Raw genomic sequence first — 18,900 nt, forward strand, 5'->3', positions numbered from 1 at the left:
TATCAAATTTAAGATTTTTCTAATTTTTTTTTCAAATTTAAGATTTTTCTTATGTTATTTAGTTATATCTAAAATTTGAACTAACTCTGTTAACTTATTTAACGTTATTGTTATATTTAATATTTCTTTCTTTATTTATTATATTTTTGTTAACATCAAACAAAACGTAACCTAAATTTATTTATTTATTACTATTAATCAAACAACACACGTTAGCTCTCCACCCTCTTTTCACTAGAATTGAATTTCTTTAATCAAATTTTAATGTTAGTCTCTCTCCACATCATCGCCATTTTTAATGTTAGTCTCTCTCCACATCATCGCCATAGCTCGAAATAAAGAAAAGCTAGCGTCAACCTATAAGAAAATAATTGAAGTGAATTATTTTAAGATTGGACCTAGCCTATCCTAGTTATTGAAATTGATTGGACTGTGAATGCATACCATCATTGTTGTCGTCTCCTTCTTCGCTTCGGTACCTGTAGCGGTGGTGTGCTTCTATAATGTGGGTCAGCAACAGTGTGTAGAGGCTGCAAAAACAAATAAACCGACTAGATGATCCGTAACGTTACTTCACTTCTTTAATGCCATACTACCTTGACCGACCTAAAAATAATGCAAGTAATTGTCTACTCACAAGGAATACAATTTTAACCCTAGGATCCTGATCAAACTAAGAAAGATTCAACTATCTGAATGCAGATATACAGACATTTGGTTGGATCCTCTTGGAAATAAACCCTACTTTTAAAAGAAGAAGAAAATTGCATGACATTCATATTCAAATGATTAAACTACATGAAATATACCCTATGATCCAATAGTGATCCCATGATGATCTGAATCAACATCAACACACAGAGCTTGATGAGAAATGTGTTTACAAATGATGAAGCTAAATCATTTCTTAAACAAGGATTGGTTGGTTGGTTTGTTTCAGTCAAAATTAAAATCAAGCCATTAATCACAGATAATGACACCATTGCTAAACAAATCAATTCATCATAAGGAATGGTGGAGACCTCTATTGTTGAATGTTACGATAAAAGCAGCCGATAGAGGAGGCCAACGGAGAAACCAAGGCAGAGAAGAGGTGGTTTTCTCTACGAAAAGTTTTAAACTAATTATATTCATGATCATCGTAGTTAGCGTCCTTGTACCTCCTTATCAACATCTCCATGGATCCCATTTTCCACCGGCGAATAACGTTCGCCGGACCAGGTGATCTTGTCGTCGGTCGTGACCGCCCTTCTTTAGTGCACCATTAATCTCGGTCCCCGACTTCCTCCGGCTTGGAGTCTGATTGATCTAATATGAACCCTGGAAAACGGCTATGTATGGTGATGTGGAGGGAGTGGAGATTAAATTTTGTTGAACATTTGGTTTGGTTTCACTGTGAAAAGAGATTCAGTTAAGTTGTTTGTTTAACAGTAATAAATAAATAAATTTAGGTTTAGTTTGATTGATGTTAAAATATTATAATAAAAAAAAATATTAAGTAAGTTAACAAAGTTAGTGAGAGTTCTAAATATAACTAAATAATTCAAAGAGAGTTCTTTAAATGATAAAAAATTAGAAGAGTCCTAAATTTGACAAAACTCTCCAACTAGAGTCCTAAATTTATCATTTATCCCCCCAAAAAAAAGGACAAGAACTAGTAACTTCGATAAGTTTAAGGTAAAAAAGAAAGCAGTTTGAAAAGAATGTTAACAATTTTTAGCCCAAAGAATTGAAAGGATAGAAAGTTAACAAAGGTTCATACTTTAAGGAATATATTTAGATAATATTTCCATGAAGAAATGGAGAAATTTGATTAAATAACCTCAGAGATGAGGTTATTTGATCTGGTGATGATTTACTAATTAAATTACGTTCGTGTTATTTTTATTTTTTTGACGGAATTACCCTTATAGCGAAACGCTAAGGGACTTAGGTTTCGCTAAGTGAATTAGGTTTAGTATAAATACTTTAATTTTTTCATTTTTTTTATTTTCTTTCTCTCTCTTCTCTTGTTCTCTTTTTCACGGCGGCGACGGAGGCAGAGGCGGCGGGGCGGCGGTCTAACCTAAATCGATTTGCACGATCTTTATTTCTTTCAAACCCTAAACCTAAATCGATTTACACTATCTTCATTTCTTTCAAACCCTAACCCTAAACCTATTTTGCATGCAGGTCAGGTGAAGGATGATTCTAAGGTGTCGATTCTAAGGATGTTTCCATGATATTCTCAAACCCTTCTATTTTTATTTGGTTTATATTGTTTCATATTTATTATTTGGTTCGTTCATATCATATTGGTTCATATTTCTGGTTCATATTTCTGTTTCATATTTCTGTTTCAGGGAAATTCGCTAAGTGTTTAGCGTTTCGTCAAGAAAGTAGAGAGGCTAAAAGGTACTTTCTATGAATCTGAAACTCTATGACAGTGAAAGTAATCGCCATTAGAGAAGTGAATCAATCCAATTTACTCCACCTGGATTCATGTTCCTTTGAATAATGTATCTTTAATCCTGTAACTGGAACGAATTCTTCATTTGTCAAAAATGGCGACTCAAAAATTCTTCCCAATTGTAAAGAATCTCTTTCCCACAAAGCATACTTACAAACCCAGAAGAGATTGCGAATCTCATCTTCAAGATCCTTGTAAATTTCATTCCTTCAACACCTCTCCAGATTAGACAATCTCTTGTTTCAAGTCTCAATCCCCAAATAACTCACCTTGTTCTTTCAAACCCTAATGTCCCAACTCGTTCCTACTTAACCTTCTTCAATTATCTTCAAAGCAAACCGTCTCTGATTGTGCAAAGGTGTTGATATGAGTTTGGTGAGTTATTTTGCGATGATTTCGGGTTTGTCGAAGGTGGGAAGATCGGATGAGGCATTTAAATTGTTTGATGAGATGAAAGAAGCTGGTTTTGTTCCTGATGATACTGTGTATTCTTCACTTGTGGGAAGTCTTCATGTGGTGATTAGATTTTTATTTGAATGGTTGAATCTTCATGCTAATGATGTTGTTCATTATTAGTTTGTTAGTTGAATAGAATAGAGAGGTTCTTCTTATTTGTTGTTTAATCTTTCAACTATTGTAGAGAGCCAAATTTTAAACTTTCAATCAATTTTTATAACAAAATATTGGTAACACATCTTATGAATTATGATGAATGGACCTTGGTTGGGTAAAAATACAAACTGATCCGAGCTATCTAACTATCCAATCTGAATTGAACTTTTGATCATTTGGTTCAAGTCCGTGATGGCTTGGATTCGATTCCATATTTAAGACATTCATGATGGAGTATAATCGAAATCTGAAAAAAAATCACACATTTTTTGAATAATTTTTATAAGAACATTACTTCAAATATGGGGTTCACTTACATAAATTTGAATCTTGAAATGCCTCTTTAGATCTTGTTTTTATCTTAACAGTATAAAAAATTAGAACTTCACTTCTATAAATGAATAAAAGAGCTCTGCATAAATGAAATTGTACCAAGAACAAATAGTTTTATCAAACATATTATTCTTTTTTACCACATGAACTAAAAAATTACAATTACAACTGTGAACTACATATTATATGTTTTCATATATACAAAATTTATTAACAATTAAAAAATAAACTTTTGAAGAGATTACTATATTTTTTCCCAATAATTGAAATGAGAATAAGTAAAAAATAGTCTCTCCAATTAGTCTAAAATCCTTTCCTATATGACCAAGTTAGCATAGGCATAAGGTCCTTGGCTGCTCCCATTTTGCTTTAGCTTCTTGAAAGGAATAATATTTTACTGGAAGGGGATCGTTCTAGAGTGCTGGAAAATCGCCTTCCTAATGGATTGCCTTATCCACCAGTATGCATAAGTAGCAAACCTGCAACCAGCTTGAGGCTTGAATTTCTCAACACTTTTCAGAAGAACCATGCTCCCTTCCTGCAACAAAAGACTCGTTTAAATTGACAAAATAATAGTTTTCAAATAGGCTAAATAATTTATTCAAGTTTTGCTTGTACCTGTAACAAATCATGAAGTTTGAGACCATGATTCTGATACTGTTTAGCGATGTGAATCACCATCCGTAGATTGACAGATATTAGCCTCTCCCTACTTCTGTTATAGAAATTAAGCCGCGACTTCAATTCCCTAGATGTGGCCTCTTCCCATTCAACAAGTGTTGGTTCGCGGCCGAATTGTGTGTGGAGTCTAGTTTTCACTTTTCTAGTTTCATTAGATTCTGCCAAAATTCAACAAACAATACCGCATTAATACATATTTTTATTAGAAATAAATGCGGTTATGAATAAACATGCATGGCTTGAGAAATTATTTGATTATTGGGAACAATATGCAGTTAGGATTGAATCTTGAATACCTATATTTGATCAAAGAAGTCGTCTTCCTCTTTTCGAGTCAAAAGTTGCTTAGTTTCGAGTCAAAAGTTGTTGTATTTGATGCACGAGTTTTCCTTGAATTCTCGTTCAATGGGTTGGAAATTTCCCCAACTGTAACATTATATTTTGACCCATTCTCATAAATAAGTACTTAGCGAAACGCTAAGCACTTAGCGAAACGCTAAGCACTTAGCGAAACGTTAAGCACTTAGCGAAACGCTAAGCACTTAGCGAAACTTTCCTGAAACAGAAATATGAATCAATATGATATGAACGAACCAAATAAAAAATATGAAACAATATGAACCAAATAAGAACAGAAGGGTTTGAAATACCATGGAAATATGAACATAAATCGAATTAGGTTTGAAATGAACATCTTCTTCGACACATTAGAATCATCCTTCACCTGACCTGCCTGCAAAATAGGTTTAGGGTTAGAGTTTGAAAGAAATGAAGATGGTGTAAATCGATTTAGGTTTAGGGTTTGAAAGAAATGAAGATCGTGCAAATCGATTTAGGTTAGACCGCCGCCTCTGCCTCCGTCGCCGCCGCCGTGAAAGAGAGAACAAAAGAAGAGAGAGAAAGAAATGAAAAAAATGAAAAATTAGAATATTTATACTAAACCTAATTCACTTAGCGTTTCGCTACAAGTGTAATTTCGTCAAAAATAAATAAAAATACCACGAACGCAATTTAATTAGTAAATCACCACCAGATCAAATAACCTCATCTTTGAGGTTATTTGGGAAATTTGACGAAATGACCTTAAAGACTGGGTTATTTGACCTGGTGGTAATTTGATAATTTAATTGCGCTCGTGGTGATTTTATTTTTTTTGGACGATTTTGCCCTTGTCGCGAAACGCTAAGTCACTTAGCGTTTTGCGAAGTGAAAATGTGTGAAATGTCCAAATTACCCTTACTATTTAATATAACTTCCCTCATTTTTTTTCATTTCTTTTCTTCTCCTTCTCTCTCTTCCCGTTCTTCTCTTCCTTCTCTTTAAACTGAGCGGCGGCGATCGGCGGCGACGGCGGCGAAACGACAATGAGTTTCACGACGAGCACGAGCACTGTTCCACTTGGTACGTTTATCTTATGATATTTCAAGTTTATTGATGTTTGGTTTATGCATCTTCGAATCACTGTTGTTTAGGGTTTACTTCCCGTTTCGCTAAGGACTTACCGTTTCGCTAAGGACTTCCCGTTTCGCTAAGGACTTATCGTTTCGCTAAATATTTTAACATGAGTTGTCTTAGCTCAGCTGGTAGAGTGCGTGGCTTTTAATCATGTGGTTGTGGGTTCAATTCCCACAGCTGGTGTTTTTATAGTTTTTTTTTTTTTTACTTTTGCATAAATCAAATGCTCATTTGTAGAGAAATGATTATTTTTAATTTGATACATAAATGAAATGGTATAGAAAATGTTTGTTATGGTTATGTTTTAATTTGATGCATAAATGAAATGGTATAGAAAATGTTTGTTTGTTTTTTTTACTTTTGCATAAATTAAATGTTCATTTGTAGAGAAATAGTTATGTTTTAGTTTGATGCATAAATGAAATGGTATAGAAAGAAATGAAACAAAATCAGCTTAAACATTCATTAACAAATACCAAAAGCAGCTTAAACATTCATTAACAAATACCAAAGAAAGTAGTTCACTTTTTACATATTATTATTTTCTTAATTAGAATTAATTTATTTATTTACTGAAGTAATCTTCAGTCCTGCCCTTGAATCCAATTTGTCCAAAAGTCAATGCCAAGAACAATCTCAAGTGTCAAGTAACCAGCCTAACATGTTTGTTTACTTGTTTATGTATATTAATATTAGAAAGAAACAGAAATATATTTTAATTGCTCAGTCCCAATGCTGGAAAGAGTCCGTTGATCGCCGGAATACTGGAAGGTGCTAACCATCCGATCAACCCAATCCCAATCACGTTCAAATTTTTCCGTAGCCAATCCCTCTCGAAACTACAATCAATCAAACAAACAAATTTCAATTATACTCTTATTTTCTTACATTACATACATACATACATGATACATACCATGTAAGCTTTCCACCTAAGGCTTTTGCAACCATCAAAGGATTCATGGCTCTAACTGGGATTCATGGCTCTAACTGGAGCCTTTAGGAATCCTGAGCTCAGTCTCACCGGTGATGAAGACAGACAAGATCCGTTTCGCTAAGTGCTTAGCGCTTAGCGAAATGCTAAGCACTTAGCGAAACGCTAAGCACTTAGCGAAACGGTAAGTCCTTAGCGAATCTTCCCTGAAACGGAACTCATATGATCCAAGATTATATGCAAAACCCATTAATGAACCACACTTAACGAAATGGTCAAATATGAACCAAATAACAAATATGAACCCACAAATATGAACAAATATGAACCAAATATGAACCAAATATGAACGAAATATGAACAGGTGTTGAAATGAAGAAAAATGTAAACATGAACATAACTGTTTATCAGATCTGAAATGAACATCTACTTCGACGACCTTCAAATCCTTAGAATCGGAGATCTGCATACCCTAAACCCTAGAATAGGAAACCTGCATGCAAAATAGATTTAGGGTTATAAATCTTGTAAATCTGTATAGATAAAAACATAAATGGATTATGTTAGAAGATCTTGTAAATCTGTATAGATAACCGCCGCCGTCCGTCGCCGTCCGTCGTCGCCGCTGGCCGCCGTGAAGGAGAGAACGGGAGAAGAGAGAGAAAGAAAACTAAGAAAATGAAAATATTTGAGTATTTATACTAACCCTAATCCACTTCGCGAAACGCTAAGTCACTTAGCGTTTCGCGAAAAGGGCAAAATCGTATAAAAAAAAATATAGAACCACGAGCGCAATTAAATTATCAAATTACCACCAGGTCAAATAACCCAGTCTTTAAGGTCATTTCGTCAAATTTCCCGGTTATTTAATCAAAATTTTCGAGAAACGTCTCTCTTCCAATAAAACGCTAGGTTTTCGTGGAAGTGAACAAGGCGACGAATTGGGTCCAGCAGCGAGTTATCATCAATAATTCGGTGGACAACTCAGTATCGCTCCCGAGTTAGGACCTCCGAGCAGCAACGGGAACCAATGGCCTTCACGAACAGGGGAGTGTCGGGGCCTGACTTGTCAGGGAACGAATGGCCTTCACGAACAGGGGAGTGTCGGGGCCTGACTTGTCAGGGAACGAATGGCCTTCACGAACAGGGGAGTGTCGGAGCCTGACTTGTTTCTTACACTCTCTGGATTGTTGTCTGGTAAAAACATTCTCAGAAGGAAGAGAGAAATAAATGATAGCTGTTTTCTTGGGTGAAATGATTATTAAAAAGCAACTTTTCTGTAATTGCTCTCTCTTGTTTCGTCCTTCTCTAAACCTATTATTGGGTCACACCAAATGCTTGTCTTCCGCATCGTATCCAACCGTAGAATCAAGTTTCAATGAGTCTGCTAGTAGTAATTTGTATGGTATAGAAACCCAAATTAGATCATTATGTGAAAAATCCAGTCCCCAACTTGAAGATGCTCTGTTCCTCTTTAATCAAGCTGTTGACTTTCATGGCCTACCTTCTGAATCAACATGCAATTTTTTCTTAAAGACACTCTCAAAGTCGAAGAAGTATAACATGGTTATCATGGTCTACAATAAGATGATGGGTATCCATGCTTTTCGCAGTTTCATATCATTGAAAGTGCTGATTGATTTTTTTGTGCATTCTAATGAGCCGGATTTTGCTGTTGGAGTGTTGGGCACTATGGTGAAGTGTGGTTTTCAAGTTGATACATATTGTATAAATGTTGTTTTAAATGGATTTTGTCGAAATGGTGATGCTTCAAGAGCTGTCAAGATTTTCAATGAATGGTGCAGAAGGTCTGTGTTGCCTGATGTGATTACTTTCAACACTCTCACTAATGGACTCTGTAAGTCACAAAAACTGGAGGAAGCGTTAAGCATGAAGGTTGAGATGGATAAGGCGAAAATAAGCCCGGACTTATTCTTTTACACCACCCTTATAGACGGGCTTTGTAAAAAGGGTCGAATGGGAGAAGCAATAGAGTTGCTGGAGGACTTGAAGCTAAAGGGTCTCAATCCAAATGTTGTTACTTATAGTACACTTGTCAATGGATTTTGCAAAGCTGGGAATTTCGACGAGGCAAAGAAACTTTACGACAAGATGTTGGAAAAAGGTATTGAACCTGACACATTCGTTTATTCTAGTTTGTTACAGTGTCTTTGCAAAACAAGGCGATGGGAAGAAGCTAGCCAGTTATTCAATGTTATATCAGACCTAAGAATAAATCTGGATCTGATCATAATCTATAATGTTTTAATTGATGGGCTATGTAAAGATGGAAGGCCCATGGAAGCAATAGATTTGTTGAATGAGATGAAACTGAAGGAGCTCAATCCAAATGCTGTTACTTATGGTACACTTATCAATGGATTTTGCAAAGCTGGGGATTTCGACGAGGCAAATAAACTTTACGACACAATGTTGGAAAAAAGAGTTGAACCAAGCAAATTCATTTATTCTAGTTTATTACAGTGTCTTTGCAAAACGAAGCGATGGGAAGAAGCTAGCGAGTTATTCAATGTTATGTTAGACCGAGGAATAAAGCCAGATGTTGTAATCTATAGTGTTTTAATTGACGGGCTATGTAAAGATGGAAGGCCCATGGAAGCCATGCAATTAGTAGAGTTGATGGCGGAGAAAGGTGAAGAGGCAGACAGGATAACATATGATTCATTGGCTTGGGGGCTTTGCAAGAGTGGGAAGGTTGATGAGGCGATTAAATTAGTATGTTTGATGCTGAAAGATCAGAAACGTGCAGAGGCAGTTCATCCAATGCTAACAGCGTTAATTCATGGGCTTTGTAAAGAAGGTCGTCTACAAGAAGCAATGGAGATTCATCGTGAAATGATAGGGAATTTGAACATGAGAGAAATAGTTCCTTTTAATTTGTTAATACGTGCTCATTTGAGGAAGGGGGATGTTGGTGAAGGAATGAGGTTGTTGAAAGGCGGGCTTGAATTGGGATTAGTTCTTGATTCATATACGTATTCTGCCTTGATAAGTGGTTTCTGCAAACTGAAAATGACGAACATTGCGAAGGGTCTTTTGATTCACATGATGGCTCGTGGAATTGTGCTTACAACCCATCATTATAACAAGTTACTGGATATTCTCTGCCAAGAAGGTAGTTTGGTGGAGGCAAAGTTATTTTTCTTAGCGATGAGCAAAACAGACAGTAAACCGGATCTTACATCTTTTAATATCATAATTCGTGGAACTCTAAGAGCAAAGGATCTACAATCGACGAAAGAATTCTTCGAGGAAATGCTTAAAATGGGTGTGGAACCTGATGTTGTGACGTTTTCAACACTTGTAAATGGATTGATGAAGTTAGGACATTGGCAGGAGGCAAAAGCCATGTTTGAGAGGATGGTGGCTTGTGGTTATGGTCCTTCGGTTGTTGTATATGATTGTTTGCTAAAGGGATTTTACGCGATGGGTGTAAAGGAAGAAATAATTGGTTTGCTTAGACGGATGGCAGCTGAGGGGATTCTTCTTAACGCGGAAATTACTGGTACTATTTTGAAATGTTTGTGTCTTTTCTCTGAAGATCATAATGTTCAAGAGATCTTGCCTAGTTTTCAACAGGAAGCTTCTAAGGTTGTATCATCAAGTATTTCATGTAATGAGCTTTTGAAACAACTCCATTTGTCTCATCCTCAACTTCAAATTTATACATCTTGATTATTATTAATAATAATAATGTTACTAGCTCATTTGGTTAACAAATTAATATGGCATTTGATGATATCTACTACTTGTGTTCAAACATTGTTAACCTAGAAAAATAAGTCATTTTTATTTGTATGCTTATTATTATCTCACCTTATAATATAGTGGTTTCGAAATACTAAGAGATGATTTAAATGCTTAATAATTTTGAGTTCTATTTTAATTTCTTTAAATTACTAAATGAAATTTTCATGTTTTTTTTTACCTAAAACTCTATACTTTCAATAAAATAATTGAATCAGTAAATTCACACTTTGAAGTTGCACTTGTTTTTTAATTTCAATAACATATATATGTTCAGTGCTTAATATTTGTATTTAAAATTACTTTATAAAGTCTAATTATTAAATTATGTATAATAAAATGAATGTTTGAATTAAAACGTTAAAAATGAAAAATTTATGTATAATAAAATGAATGTTTGAATTAAAACGTTAAAAATGAAAAATTTACATATAATTGTTAGTCAGTTGTAAACCCTTAAAAATTAAGGTTTATGTGAAATTGTAAAAATTAAGGTTGATGTGAAATTGTAAGAGTTTAATTTGAAAAAATTATAATTATATATTATTATTATTTATATATATAAATAAGTATTTTGTATTTAGTTAATTTTAAGAAATTATATATTTTAATATAAAACTAATTAAAAATATAATAATAAGTAAATAACACTATAAAAATTATATTTACAATATTAATTAATTAATTTTAATAAATAATAATTTTAATTTTTAATTTAATTAATATAAATTTATTTTTTTTTCTAAATAAAATTTTATAGAATTATAAAATCAAAATTATTTATAAATCATAAAATCTTATTATAGTAAATTTAAAATCGTAAAAATATACTTATTTAAGAGTTTATTTAAAATTAGACTCATTAACCTTACTTAAAATTATAAAATTGTAAATTATTTTTTTTTCTAATATTTTTTTTATTATTTGATTAAAGTGACAAGGATTACGAAAAAAATTACTTTTATACAAAATTTTGTATTTCGAAAAAATGAAGAAATATTTTTGAGATTATTTCACAGATATATTAATATTATTTAATAATAAATTATTTACACTCATTTGCTAAAGGAGAGAGAGAGAGAATCAGCGGGAGGGGACGATTGTATCTCGTAGAAGAATCAGGCTGGTTGTTGTTAGTGTTCTTTCTTGAATTTAACCAACCAATGGACGAGGCTGAATTTCAACGCATTCTCAACCTTTTCCCAGTTGTTCGTTCCCGCGATTACCATGTAAATCCTATCATCTCTCTCATTCAAACTTTGCCCTTTTGTCTACAAACATGCTTCCTTGATTTCTCTGACTTTCGCCAACAAAAGACTGATTTTTTCTTCCGTTTCTCAATTTTCCATTCTTTGAGTGAATGAATTATGCCGGTATTGACTTTTTTGCATTCATTGATCTTGAAAGTTGCTGCAATTAACAAAAATCAATATACCCAATTGCTATTATGATTTTTCTCATCTCCTTTCAGTCATTTAGATTGTGAATTGTTGGCTTTGTTAGCCTTCCAGGTATAGTCGAACCTAGTATTGACTCTTGTAATCAGCACCGAATTCAACTAAATGGATGAAATTTCCACTTTATGTGCTCAGATATGTCTTGTCTCTTTGTCCAGAACTGTCTTCAATAGTTTTGGAAGAAGTTCCTTAGATTTTTCAGATACTCTGGAGGTTTTTGGAGTTTCAAATAGGTTTCTAAATAGGGCCAGACTTTGTTCAACATCATAGATGAGTGGTTCAGAAAACAGGAGCTCAGCCAAGGGTTGGGAACAGCTTATCTTTGATTAAATCTGAATCTTTTAGGTATTCGATATTAGATAGTTCTTACCTTTGCAATCTGAATTGGAAGTATTATGAAAACCTTAATTGATGACTAGATCACAGTCCTTGCACCATTGTCAGTGTGCTATTATTCACTAAACCTTCTTAATATGTCTTTGTGTGCTGTTGTACATGTGATTTTTGTGATTCTAATGCAGAAGGTTTTGAGTGTTTGTCTTGAGGCTTGGAGCTAAAGCTGTTAATATTATTATAATATTATTGAGGGAAAGACTAACTTTTTTTCTGTACCTATTCCGCACATGACTTCTCTTTGACAATTTTAGGCTGAATCAACTGGAGGCGCAGGGGGGAACGAGGTATTGCAGATTCTATTATTTTGTTACAATTTTTTGCTTCGTCATTCTATTTGTCTATAGTAGCAGCTTCCAAATACTTTATATGTGCAATTTTATTTTGAAAGTCAAGGGAATGGCAAGATTCCTACTATGGGGCAGGTGGAAGGGGAGCTGAGATCCAAGATAGTGGTAAGAAAATAGATACCATCTTATATTGTGAACACAAGACTTGGTCCATCAAGGGTTCAACTCTTACCATTTAAAAATGAGAGAATTCCCATTCAGAAGTTTCTTGATTTAAGCATCCAATAATATTTGTAATTCTGATTGATGTCTCGCCAATTGAGCAAAAAAAAAAACAGAATTATTGTTGATGGATTTCTTGTTCATTAACTGAAAAATGGGTGATAATTTATGATAGATATGAGAAACTGCCAATAAAATGAGTGAGTGCTTGGCTAAGTGTTGTTTCTAAATATTATCTTGTCGAATCTACGTTCATACGAGATATTTGACGAAAAAAGTGTTACCAAAGTATCTGCAACAATTATGGAAAATTATCCTATAGTAATATTTGCACATTATTTATGCCTCCTCCCTCTTATTTAGCCATTTAGATTTTAGGATTTTCCTTCTGCAGCTGATGGCATTCTTTCCATCCTCATTTCTCTCGTCACTTGTGCTTCTTTTGTTTATATCATTTTTTTTAACTGAACATTTTCAACCAATCTTATTCAGCAGTACTCAGAAGTTTCAGACTTTGTTTACATTTTCCTTTAACGCTTCATGTTACTAAGACACGTGTTTCTTTCTCTACACTTCTGTACAGGTATTTTTTGGGAAAAATTAACGCTGGCTGCTGAAAAGAAGGTATTTTTCTAGTTTGTGTATGTGTATGGTTGAAACAATCTGATCGCTCCAGAGAATTGCTCACTAGTAACTTGTTACTCATTTCAATTACTATTACTATTATTATTATTTTCTCATATGCAAAAGCTATACTGAAATTGTACTGTTTTACAGTTTCTCTGTTTGTAGATTTTCTTACTGTGAGAATATTAAGAAAATATGCATAGTATTTATAGTAATTTTATTTTGGATGCTGTGAAGGCCAATTAGATTAAACTTCTGCCCTTGGTTTCTTTGTCCTTAAGAATAGACCATTTGGATTCCTAGGTGAATCTTTGTTAAAAGAAAAGTCTCGGCGCTCTTGCAGAGCATGCAGGTGTTAGGGATTGACATGTTTTGATTTTGTTTTTTGCGCCATCATTGTACTATTTGTATTGAATTGATAATGTTTTTATTTCCACGGTAAGGAAATTTCCTTTCTCTATCAGGATCCCCTTGATATTTTTGTTGCAATTTCTTAAAGGTGGGCAAAGTAGAGGCAGAAAAATTTTGCAAGGCATTCAAGAGAATTCACAACCAACTGGTAAGTAAGCAAAACATAGTAGTATAGTGTAGAAAATAAAGTTTTTTCCTTACATCTCTTCTGACAAAGAATACCATCTAAATAGCTTTTCTTGCTTTTGGCCTCAGGTGTACAAGGAACTCAGTTTAAATGCAGCTAGAAGTTTTGCGACCTCCGATGAATAGTTTGAGAATTATCAGTTTTCAAATTTTATATGAAGACTTGAATCACTGATGTTATGAGTGGAATTTTGTTCTTTTGTCTTATGTTGCAATGTACAAGAAGAAATTGTTCTAAATTGATTTAGAGGGTTGTCCTCATTTTAAATTTATCGGCCCTTTCTCAAACAATGTGTTTTATTAGCTATTAATACTCTTGGCATCAAATAATATAGAAAGTTATGGTATTTATTGCCAGAAAAATGAGTTTGAATTCTTATACTCCAGATTGGTGATCCTGAAACAAACATGAGTTTCCAGTTTTCTTTATTAATTATATTGTACAAGAAATTGGCATTAAATGGTCTTCCTATCATATTTTTGATGTATCATTTGTCAACCGACTTAAAGCAATGGCTGTCTTGGAACCAGAACTGCGACCCAAGTATTTGTTGATGAACTCCCCAGCTGATAAGAGTATTCCCAAGTCAACATTAGTCTTCAGACCAAGCCCATGAAGCATGTAAACTACATCCTCTGTGGCGACATTACCCGAGGCTCCCTTTGCATACGGGCAGCCACCCAGACCAGCAATAGATGAGTCGATCACACCAATCCCCATCTGTTGAATTAAAACGAAATTTGAGACAAATTTGTTGAGAAAATGGAATTCCATTTGAAGATCTGTTTTTTTTTTTCTGAGATGAATTCAAACATAAAGACTGCATTTTAACATATAACACATCAAGCATAAGAATGGAATATGACAGTAAGAAGTAATTCATGAATCAAACAGCCTTATGATTCTATCGATCTCACTTGTTTTACAGTTTTACTCAATTCAATAATTTTGTTAGTTTAGTTCAAAACATATCCTTGTCAAGTGATTGAATGAGAAACAGGGATAATCATTGGACATGAACAACTTTCTTTTTAGAACATGTTTTCTTCAAACTTCATGTCCTCTTTCAAGACTTTTTAAGACTTGAACTACTATAAGTGAGTTTTTTTTTACAAAGTTTTTTCTTGAATTCAAGACTTTTTAAGACTTGAACTACTATAAGTGAATTTTTTTACAAAGTTTTTTCTTGAAAGAAGCTAAAACAACATCGTTCAGTCATCTTGTTTTTAGTGAGAATCAAATAAACTAATGCAAGTAAAAAGGAAAAAAGGTCACTACTACTCACTTGAAGTGAAACCAAGATATTTGGAAGAGACTGCGCATAAGTGTCATGAAAGTGGACTGCAAGTTTCTCAACCGGAACAACAGCCATTACAGCTTCTAGCATCGGAACAACTGTGCCTGCACCCAAAGATAAAAACAAAAGAGCAAAAGCAAGCTATTAACAAGGAGATATATGTGTGTATATATAGAGGTGAGGAGAACTCTTTGAGATGTCAAAATTCTTCAAGAAAATTCAAACATATAATTTTAAAATTTTGAGAAATTGTTGCATATTTTTTGGTTCAAGTGTAAAAGTAATTGTTACCAGGTGTTCCAACTCCTATTGTGTCACCAAGGGAGATTTCAAAGCATCCCATATCATAAAGTTGTTTTGCTACATAAGCTACTTTTGAAGGAGGAATTGCTCCCTCCACTGGACAGCCAACCACACATGACACATACCTATCAATTGACAACCATCTTTATCTCAGTCACACATTTAGATAAATTATTGAGGAAATAAAGAATTTCTCAAGTACAACACATTGGTACACCTCTACTAGATAGATAAAGTCTAAAAATAAATATAAAAGAATGCATATTTTTTTGGTTGCAACGAAAATGAAACAGGTGAGGAAAAAGATATTAATTCCAATTTCAAGAATACCCGCGGACTGGTATAGAGTGTTTTTTGGCAGCCTGAGTAACAGCACGATAACGGTCAAGACTCTCTTCAATAGTACAGTTAATATTTGACTTTGAGAAGGACTCAGAAGCAGATGCAAAAACAGCTATTTCTTTTGCCCCAGCAGCAATTGCTGCTTCGAAACCCTACTAGATGCATAACAAGAAAGGAAGTTACTTCATATAATTTTGACAATGATTAAACATAATGCCATCAAAGACGATTTACCTACTTTTAGATTAGGTGTTAATACAGGTAGTTTAACATTCACCAAATGTTTCACAGCTTCCATCACCTCTTTTGCATCTGCAAGCTGAAAAGTGGCTCACAGTTAGAGACAATATCAAGCCTATTTGGAAAAATGCTATATTGTCATAATATCTGGTACAATAACGATCCCATTGAAAAATCGCCAAAAAATTCAAATGAAATATTATTTTCTTGATGTTGATCTAGAATATAATGTGATTTTTCTTAATTTGGAATAAGGATTACTTTATACATCATGATTCATAATATTTCTAGATCGACATGATTTCTGGAAAACATAACAAATACAGACTTTCTCGGATCATGATCTTATCATAAAATGTGGTAACAAATAAACCCATTAGAATGAAAAACAAAAAATAATAACCTAGATTTACCTGGGGTACCCACTTTGGTGAGACAAAACTAGTGGCCTCAACAACAGACAACCCAGAAGCAACCAGCCTATGAATCAATTCTACCTTCACTTCTGCAGGTACAATGTTCTTCTCATTCTGCAATCCATCCCTGGGACCAACTTCAACTATTTTTACATATTTAGGTATACCTCTAAAGATCTGCAATGTCCAAATATGTAAAGAAACTCAAAATCGTGTAGCACCTCAAGAAAAGCACATATGTGAGTGTTTGTAGTTACCCTATTATCCGTGTCCCTTGCACCTTTGCCATTCTGGTAAGAGGTATATGACTGATCATTCAAATACCGTGAATCACAAACACTTCCAAAAACACCATTATTTCTGCTGCTCGAAGGCCTTCTCTTGGACGTACCATTATTTGTTTGTTTTTTCCATGAAAATCTTTCTCCATCATATTCTTCAAAATCCTCTCTACACGAAGTGTTCAGTATAATACTGGTTGAAATATACAATCTCAACAAGGTAGAATTCAATTAAATGTAATAACAGTGTTTTTAGACCATTTTTTATTTCCGTGGAGGAGGCTAGCACTACGTGTTGCAGTCATTACCCCAACTTCAATCAAAGATGCTTTCAATGGGAATCGAACTTAAAACATCAACTTCTTAAGTTCAAGACAAAAGTTAGGGTTTATTCCACTTGGATTATTTGAATTTAATCTCAAATAAATTGATATTATATCATCAACCATATCACAAATACCATAAACCAAAATACACATTAATTTTATTTCAAATCATAAAACAAAAAAATACCGAAATACTCTTTGAAAGCAGGGATAATTTGGTAAAACGGGCTTAAATATCCGGTTATTTGAGTTGGAACAAGGAACAAGTTATTTTTAAATAACCCATGAGTTATTTAAAAAACCCTATGTGGAACAAGCCCTTAATCTCTATGAATGGTAAATTAGAGGCTACACGAGTTGTTTCTGGTTAGCTAGAGGAGGAATGAGAAAGGACACTTACTCACAGCTGTTGGATGAGCTGCAACTTCTCCCATCAATCCAGCAATTTCCCATTCCCATATCATCTCCTCTAGGCCCACAAGCACTGGATGAGAACCTCCGGAATTGAGCAATGGTACTCATGGTGGGCACTTTGTCCAAACTCAACGGCTCTTCTAAGCTTGACATTGTAGATGAGTTTAAAGCAGGAAAAAGCTGAAATAATAGACAAAAGACTTTTAGTGGGTACAAAAACATATAGTTTGATTCATCATCACACTTGTTATATTCAAATAACTCAACTATAAAAGAAATAAAGATCAAATGCACGATCTTTACCAGGAAAATTGATCAAGAAATCAATTTTATAATAAACAAAATCGATCAGCACTTATGAAGCATGAACTGCATGCATCATCCTCTCAACAAAAACAAGATATATCAAAATCCCAGTTCAATAATAATTACCAGAGAGAGACAAGAAAAAACAAACGGAAACGATCTTTCAAAACAAGAGGTTAGATAACGTGAAGGGGGTTGAGGGAGGAGGAAAAACAAACCTGGAAAATTGAGCAGAGAAGTCTGAAGAAGAAGTAGGTGAATGGTTCCTGAAATGGAAAGAAGAAAACCTAAATTCTTCTTGAATCAATATATAGATAGATACGCGGGCGGGTGGGGGGCGAGGGAAAAGGAAGGAATGAAATGGAAAGAGAAGTATGTGGTGGGTGGGAAGAGAAGGTGACAGAAACGTGACCGACGGATAGCTTCTTCGTTATTGTTGGAGTCAGACACACGCATTCTACACATAAAAACATCATTTATAGTTTATACAAACAAACCAGAATCCTGTCCACACACACAGTACTCTCTCTCACACACACACAGTACTCTCTCTCACACACACAGAGAGAAAGAAAGAAAGAGACAGAGAGAGAAAATGGTGTTGGTGGGTAGTTTTCAGTTGGAAGTAGGTCAATTTCCTCTTCTTCCCACTACCACATCTTCTTCTCTTTTTCTCTGCCATTTAATTTGTTTCTTTAAGCTTCTTTTTTTATTTTTGGACGGCGTAATTGTCAAATACAGTCCTTGAACTTTTCCTAAATTTTCAACTCTGCTCCAAACCTCATATCACCTTAATTTCATTTTCACATTTTTCTTTCTTTTTGTTTCATTGTTTTCTATTAGGTCACCAAAAGCCACTACCAAACTTCAGTAATTACTACAGGAAATTGAAGCAATTCCACAAAACAAAAATTGATACAAATTAATCAAATCTTCTACCACAATTTAACTGCAATCGAGATTTTGTCCGATTCGATTGTGCCAGTAAAAATTCAATTGTGTCAATAATAAAACATGTATGAGATCGAATCAGATCTTCTCCAAAAGAGTTTTAAAATTCAGATTTAAACATCAATACTCATTCCTTAAATAGAAATTTTATTGTTGAAAATATTGTTTTCATTACATAAAAGATTAAAGATATTATTTAATTTTA

At 33.9% G+C, this 18,900-nt stretch overlaps 4 protein-coding genes and 1 long non-coding RNA gene across 5 annotated transcripts; 2 read left to right on the top strand and 3 right to left on the bottom strand.

The window, feature by feature from the left end:
* Positions 1-307: 307 nt before the first annotated feature.
* Positions 308-1,270, bottom strand: LOC124930726. The gene is made up of 3 exons (XR_007098678.1): positions 1,161-1,270; positions 445-530; positions 308-357 (listed from the first exon to the last, which is right to left on the bottom strand). It is a non-coding gene; the product is annotated as an uncharacterized LOC124930726 (long non-coding RNA).
* A 2,518-nt stretch (positions 1,271-3,788) lies between these two features.
* LOC124929624 (RNA polymerase sigma factor sigF, chloroplastic-like) lies at positions 3,789-6,493 on the bottom strand. Its single transcript, XM_047470029.1, has 4 exons — positions 6,447-6,493; positions 6,296-6,369; positions 4,013-4,233; positions 3,789-3,932 (listed from the first exon to the last, which is right to left on the bottom strand). The coding sequence occupies exons 1-4, from the start codon at positions 6,491-6,493 to the stop codon at positions 3,789-3,791; spliced, it is 486 nt and encodes a 161-aa protein (XP_047325985.1).
* An 869-nt stretch (positions 6,494-7,362) lies between these two features.
* LOC124932246 (pentatricopeptide repeat-containing protein At4g28010-like) lies at positions 7,363-10,209 on the top strand. The gene is made up of 2 exons (XM_047472864.1): positions 7,363-7,487; positions 7,588-10,209. Exon 2 carries the CDS (start codon positions 7,695-7,697, stop codon positions 10,158-10,160), a length of 2,466 nt encoding a protein of 821 aa, XP_047328820.1. The 5' UTR covers positions 7,363-7,487; positions 7,588-7,694; the 3' UTR covers positions 10,161-10,209.
* Positions 10,210-11,292: 1,083 nt separating this feature from the next.
* LOC124931167 lies at positions 11,293-14,106 on the top strand. Its single transcript, XM_047471563.1, has 6 exons — positions 11,293-11,461; positions 12,337-12,369; positions 12,474-12,537; positions 13,178-13,218; positions 13,721-13,780; positions 13,888-14,106. The coding sequence occupies exons 1-6, from the start codon at positions 11,396-11,398 to the stop codon at positions 13,942-13,944; spliced, it is 321 nt and encodes a 106-aa protein (XP_047327519.1). The 5' UTR covers positions 11,293-11,395; the 3' UTR covers positions 13,945-14,106.
* Positions 14,107-14,134: 28 nt separating this feature from the next.
* On the bottom strand, positions 14,135-18,214 carry LOC124931166 (hydroxymethylglutaryl-CoA lyase, mitochondrial). The gene is made up of 9 exons (XM_047471562.1): positions 17,963-18,214; positions 17,425-17,618; positions 16,675-16,867; positions 16,415-16,594; positions 16,000-16,080; positions 15,750-15,913; positions 15,408-15,544; positions 15,105-15,220; positions 14,135-14,539 (listed from the first exon to the last, which is right to left on the bottom strand). Exons 2-9 carry the CDS (start codon positions 17,589-17,591, stop codon positions 14,291-14,293), a joined length of 1,287 nt encoding a protein of 428 aa, XP_047327518.1. The 5' UTR covers positions 17,592-17,618; positions 17,963-18,214; the 3' UTR covers positions 14,135-14,290.
* Positions 18,215-18,900: the final 686 nt, after the last annotated feature.

The sequence above is a fragment of the Impatiens glandulifera genome, chromosome 3 (assembly GCF_907164915.1).
Source record: "Impatiens glandulifera chromosome 3, dImpGla2.1, whole genome shotgun sequence".
Taxonomy (NCBI): Eukaryota; Viridiplantae; Streptophyta; class Magnoliopsida; order Ericales; family Balsaminaceae; genus Impatiens; species Impatiens glandulifera.

Coding starts and splice junctions, on each gene's coding strand:
- LOC124929624 (XM_047470029.1), bottom strand. CDS start 6,493: ATGAATCCTTTGATGGTTGCAAAAGCCTTAGGTGGAAAGCTTACATG. Junction 6,370..6,446: donor TTAGGTGGAAAGCTTACATG/GTATGTATCATG, acceptor GATTGATTGTAG/TTTCGAGAGGGATTGGCTAC. Junction 3,933..4,012: donor AACTTCATGATTTGTTACAG/GTACAAGCAAAA, acceptor CTTTTGTTGCAG/GAAGGGAGCATGGTTCTTCT.
- LOC124932246 (XM_047472864.1), top strand. CDS start 7,695: ATGATAGCTGTTTTCTTGGGTGAAATGATTATTAAAAAGCAACTTTTC.
- LOC124931167 (XM_047471563.1), top strand. CDS start 11,396: ATGGACGAGGCTGAATTTCAACGCATTCTCAACCTTTTCCCAGTTGTT. Junction 11,462..12,336: donor TTCGTTCCCGCGATTACCAT/GTAAATCCTATC, acceptor TGACAATTTTAG/GCTGAATCAACTGGAGGCGC. Junction 13,781..13,887: donor AGAGAATTCACAACCAACTG/GTAAGTAAGCAA, acceptor TTTTGGCCTCAG/GTGTACAAGGAACTCAGTTT.
- LOC124931166 (XM_047471562.1), bottom strand. CDS start 17,591: ATGTCAAGCTTAGAAGAGCCGTTGAGTTTGGACAAAGTGCCCACCATG. Junction 15,545..15,749: donor CACTCTATACCAGTCCGCGG/GTATTCTTGAAA, acceptor GTCAATTGATAG/GTATGTGTCATGTGTGGTTG. Junction 15,221..15,407: donor AATAGGAGTTGGAACACCTG/GTAACAATTACT, acceptor CTTTGGGTGCAG/GCACAGTTGTTCCGATGCTA.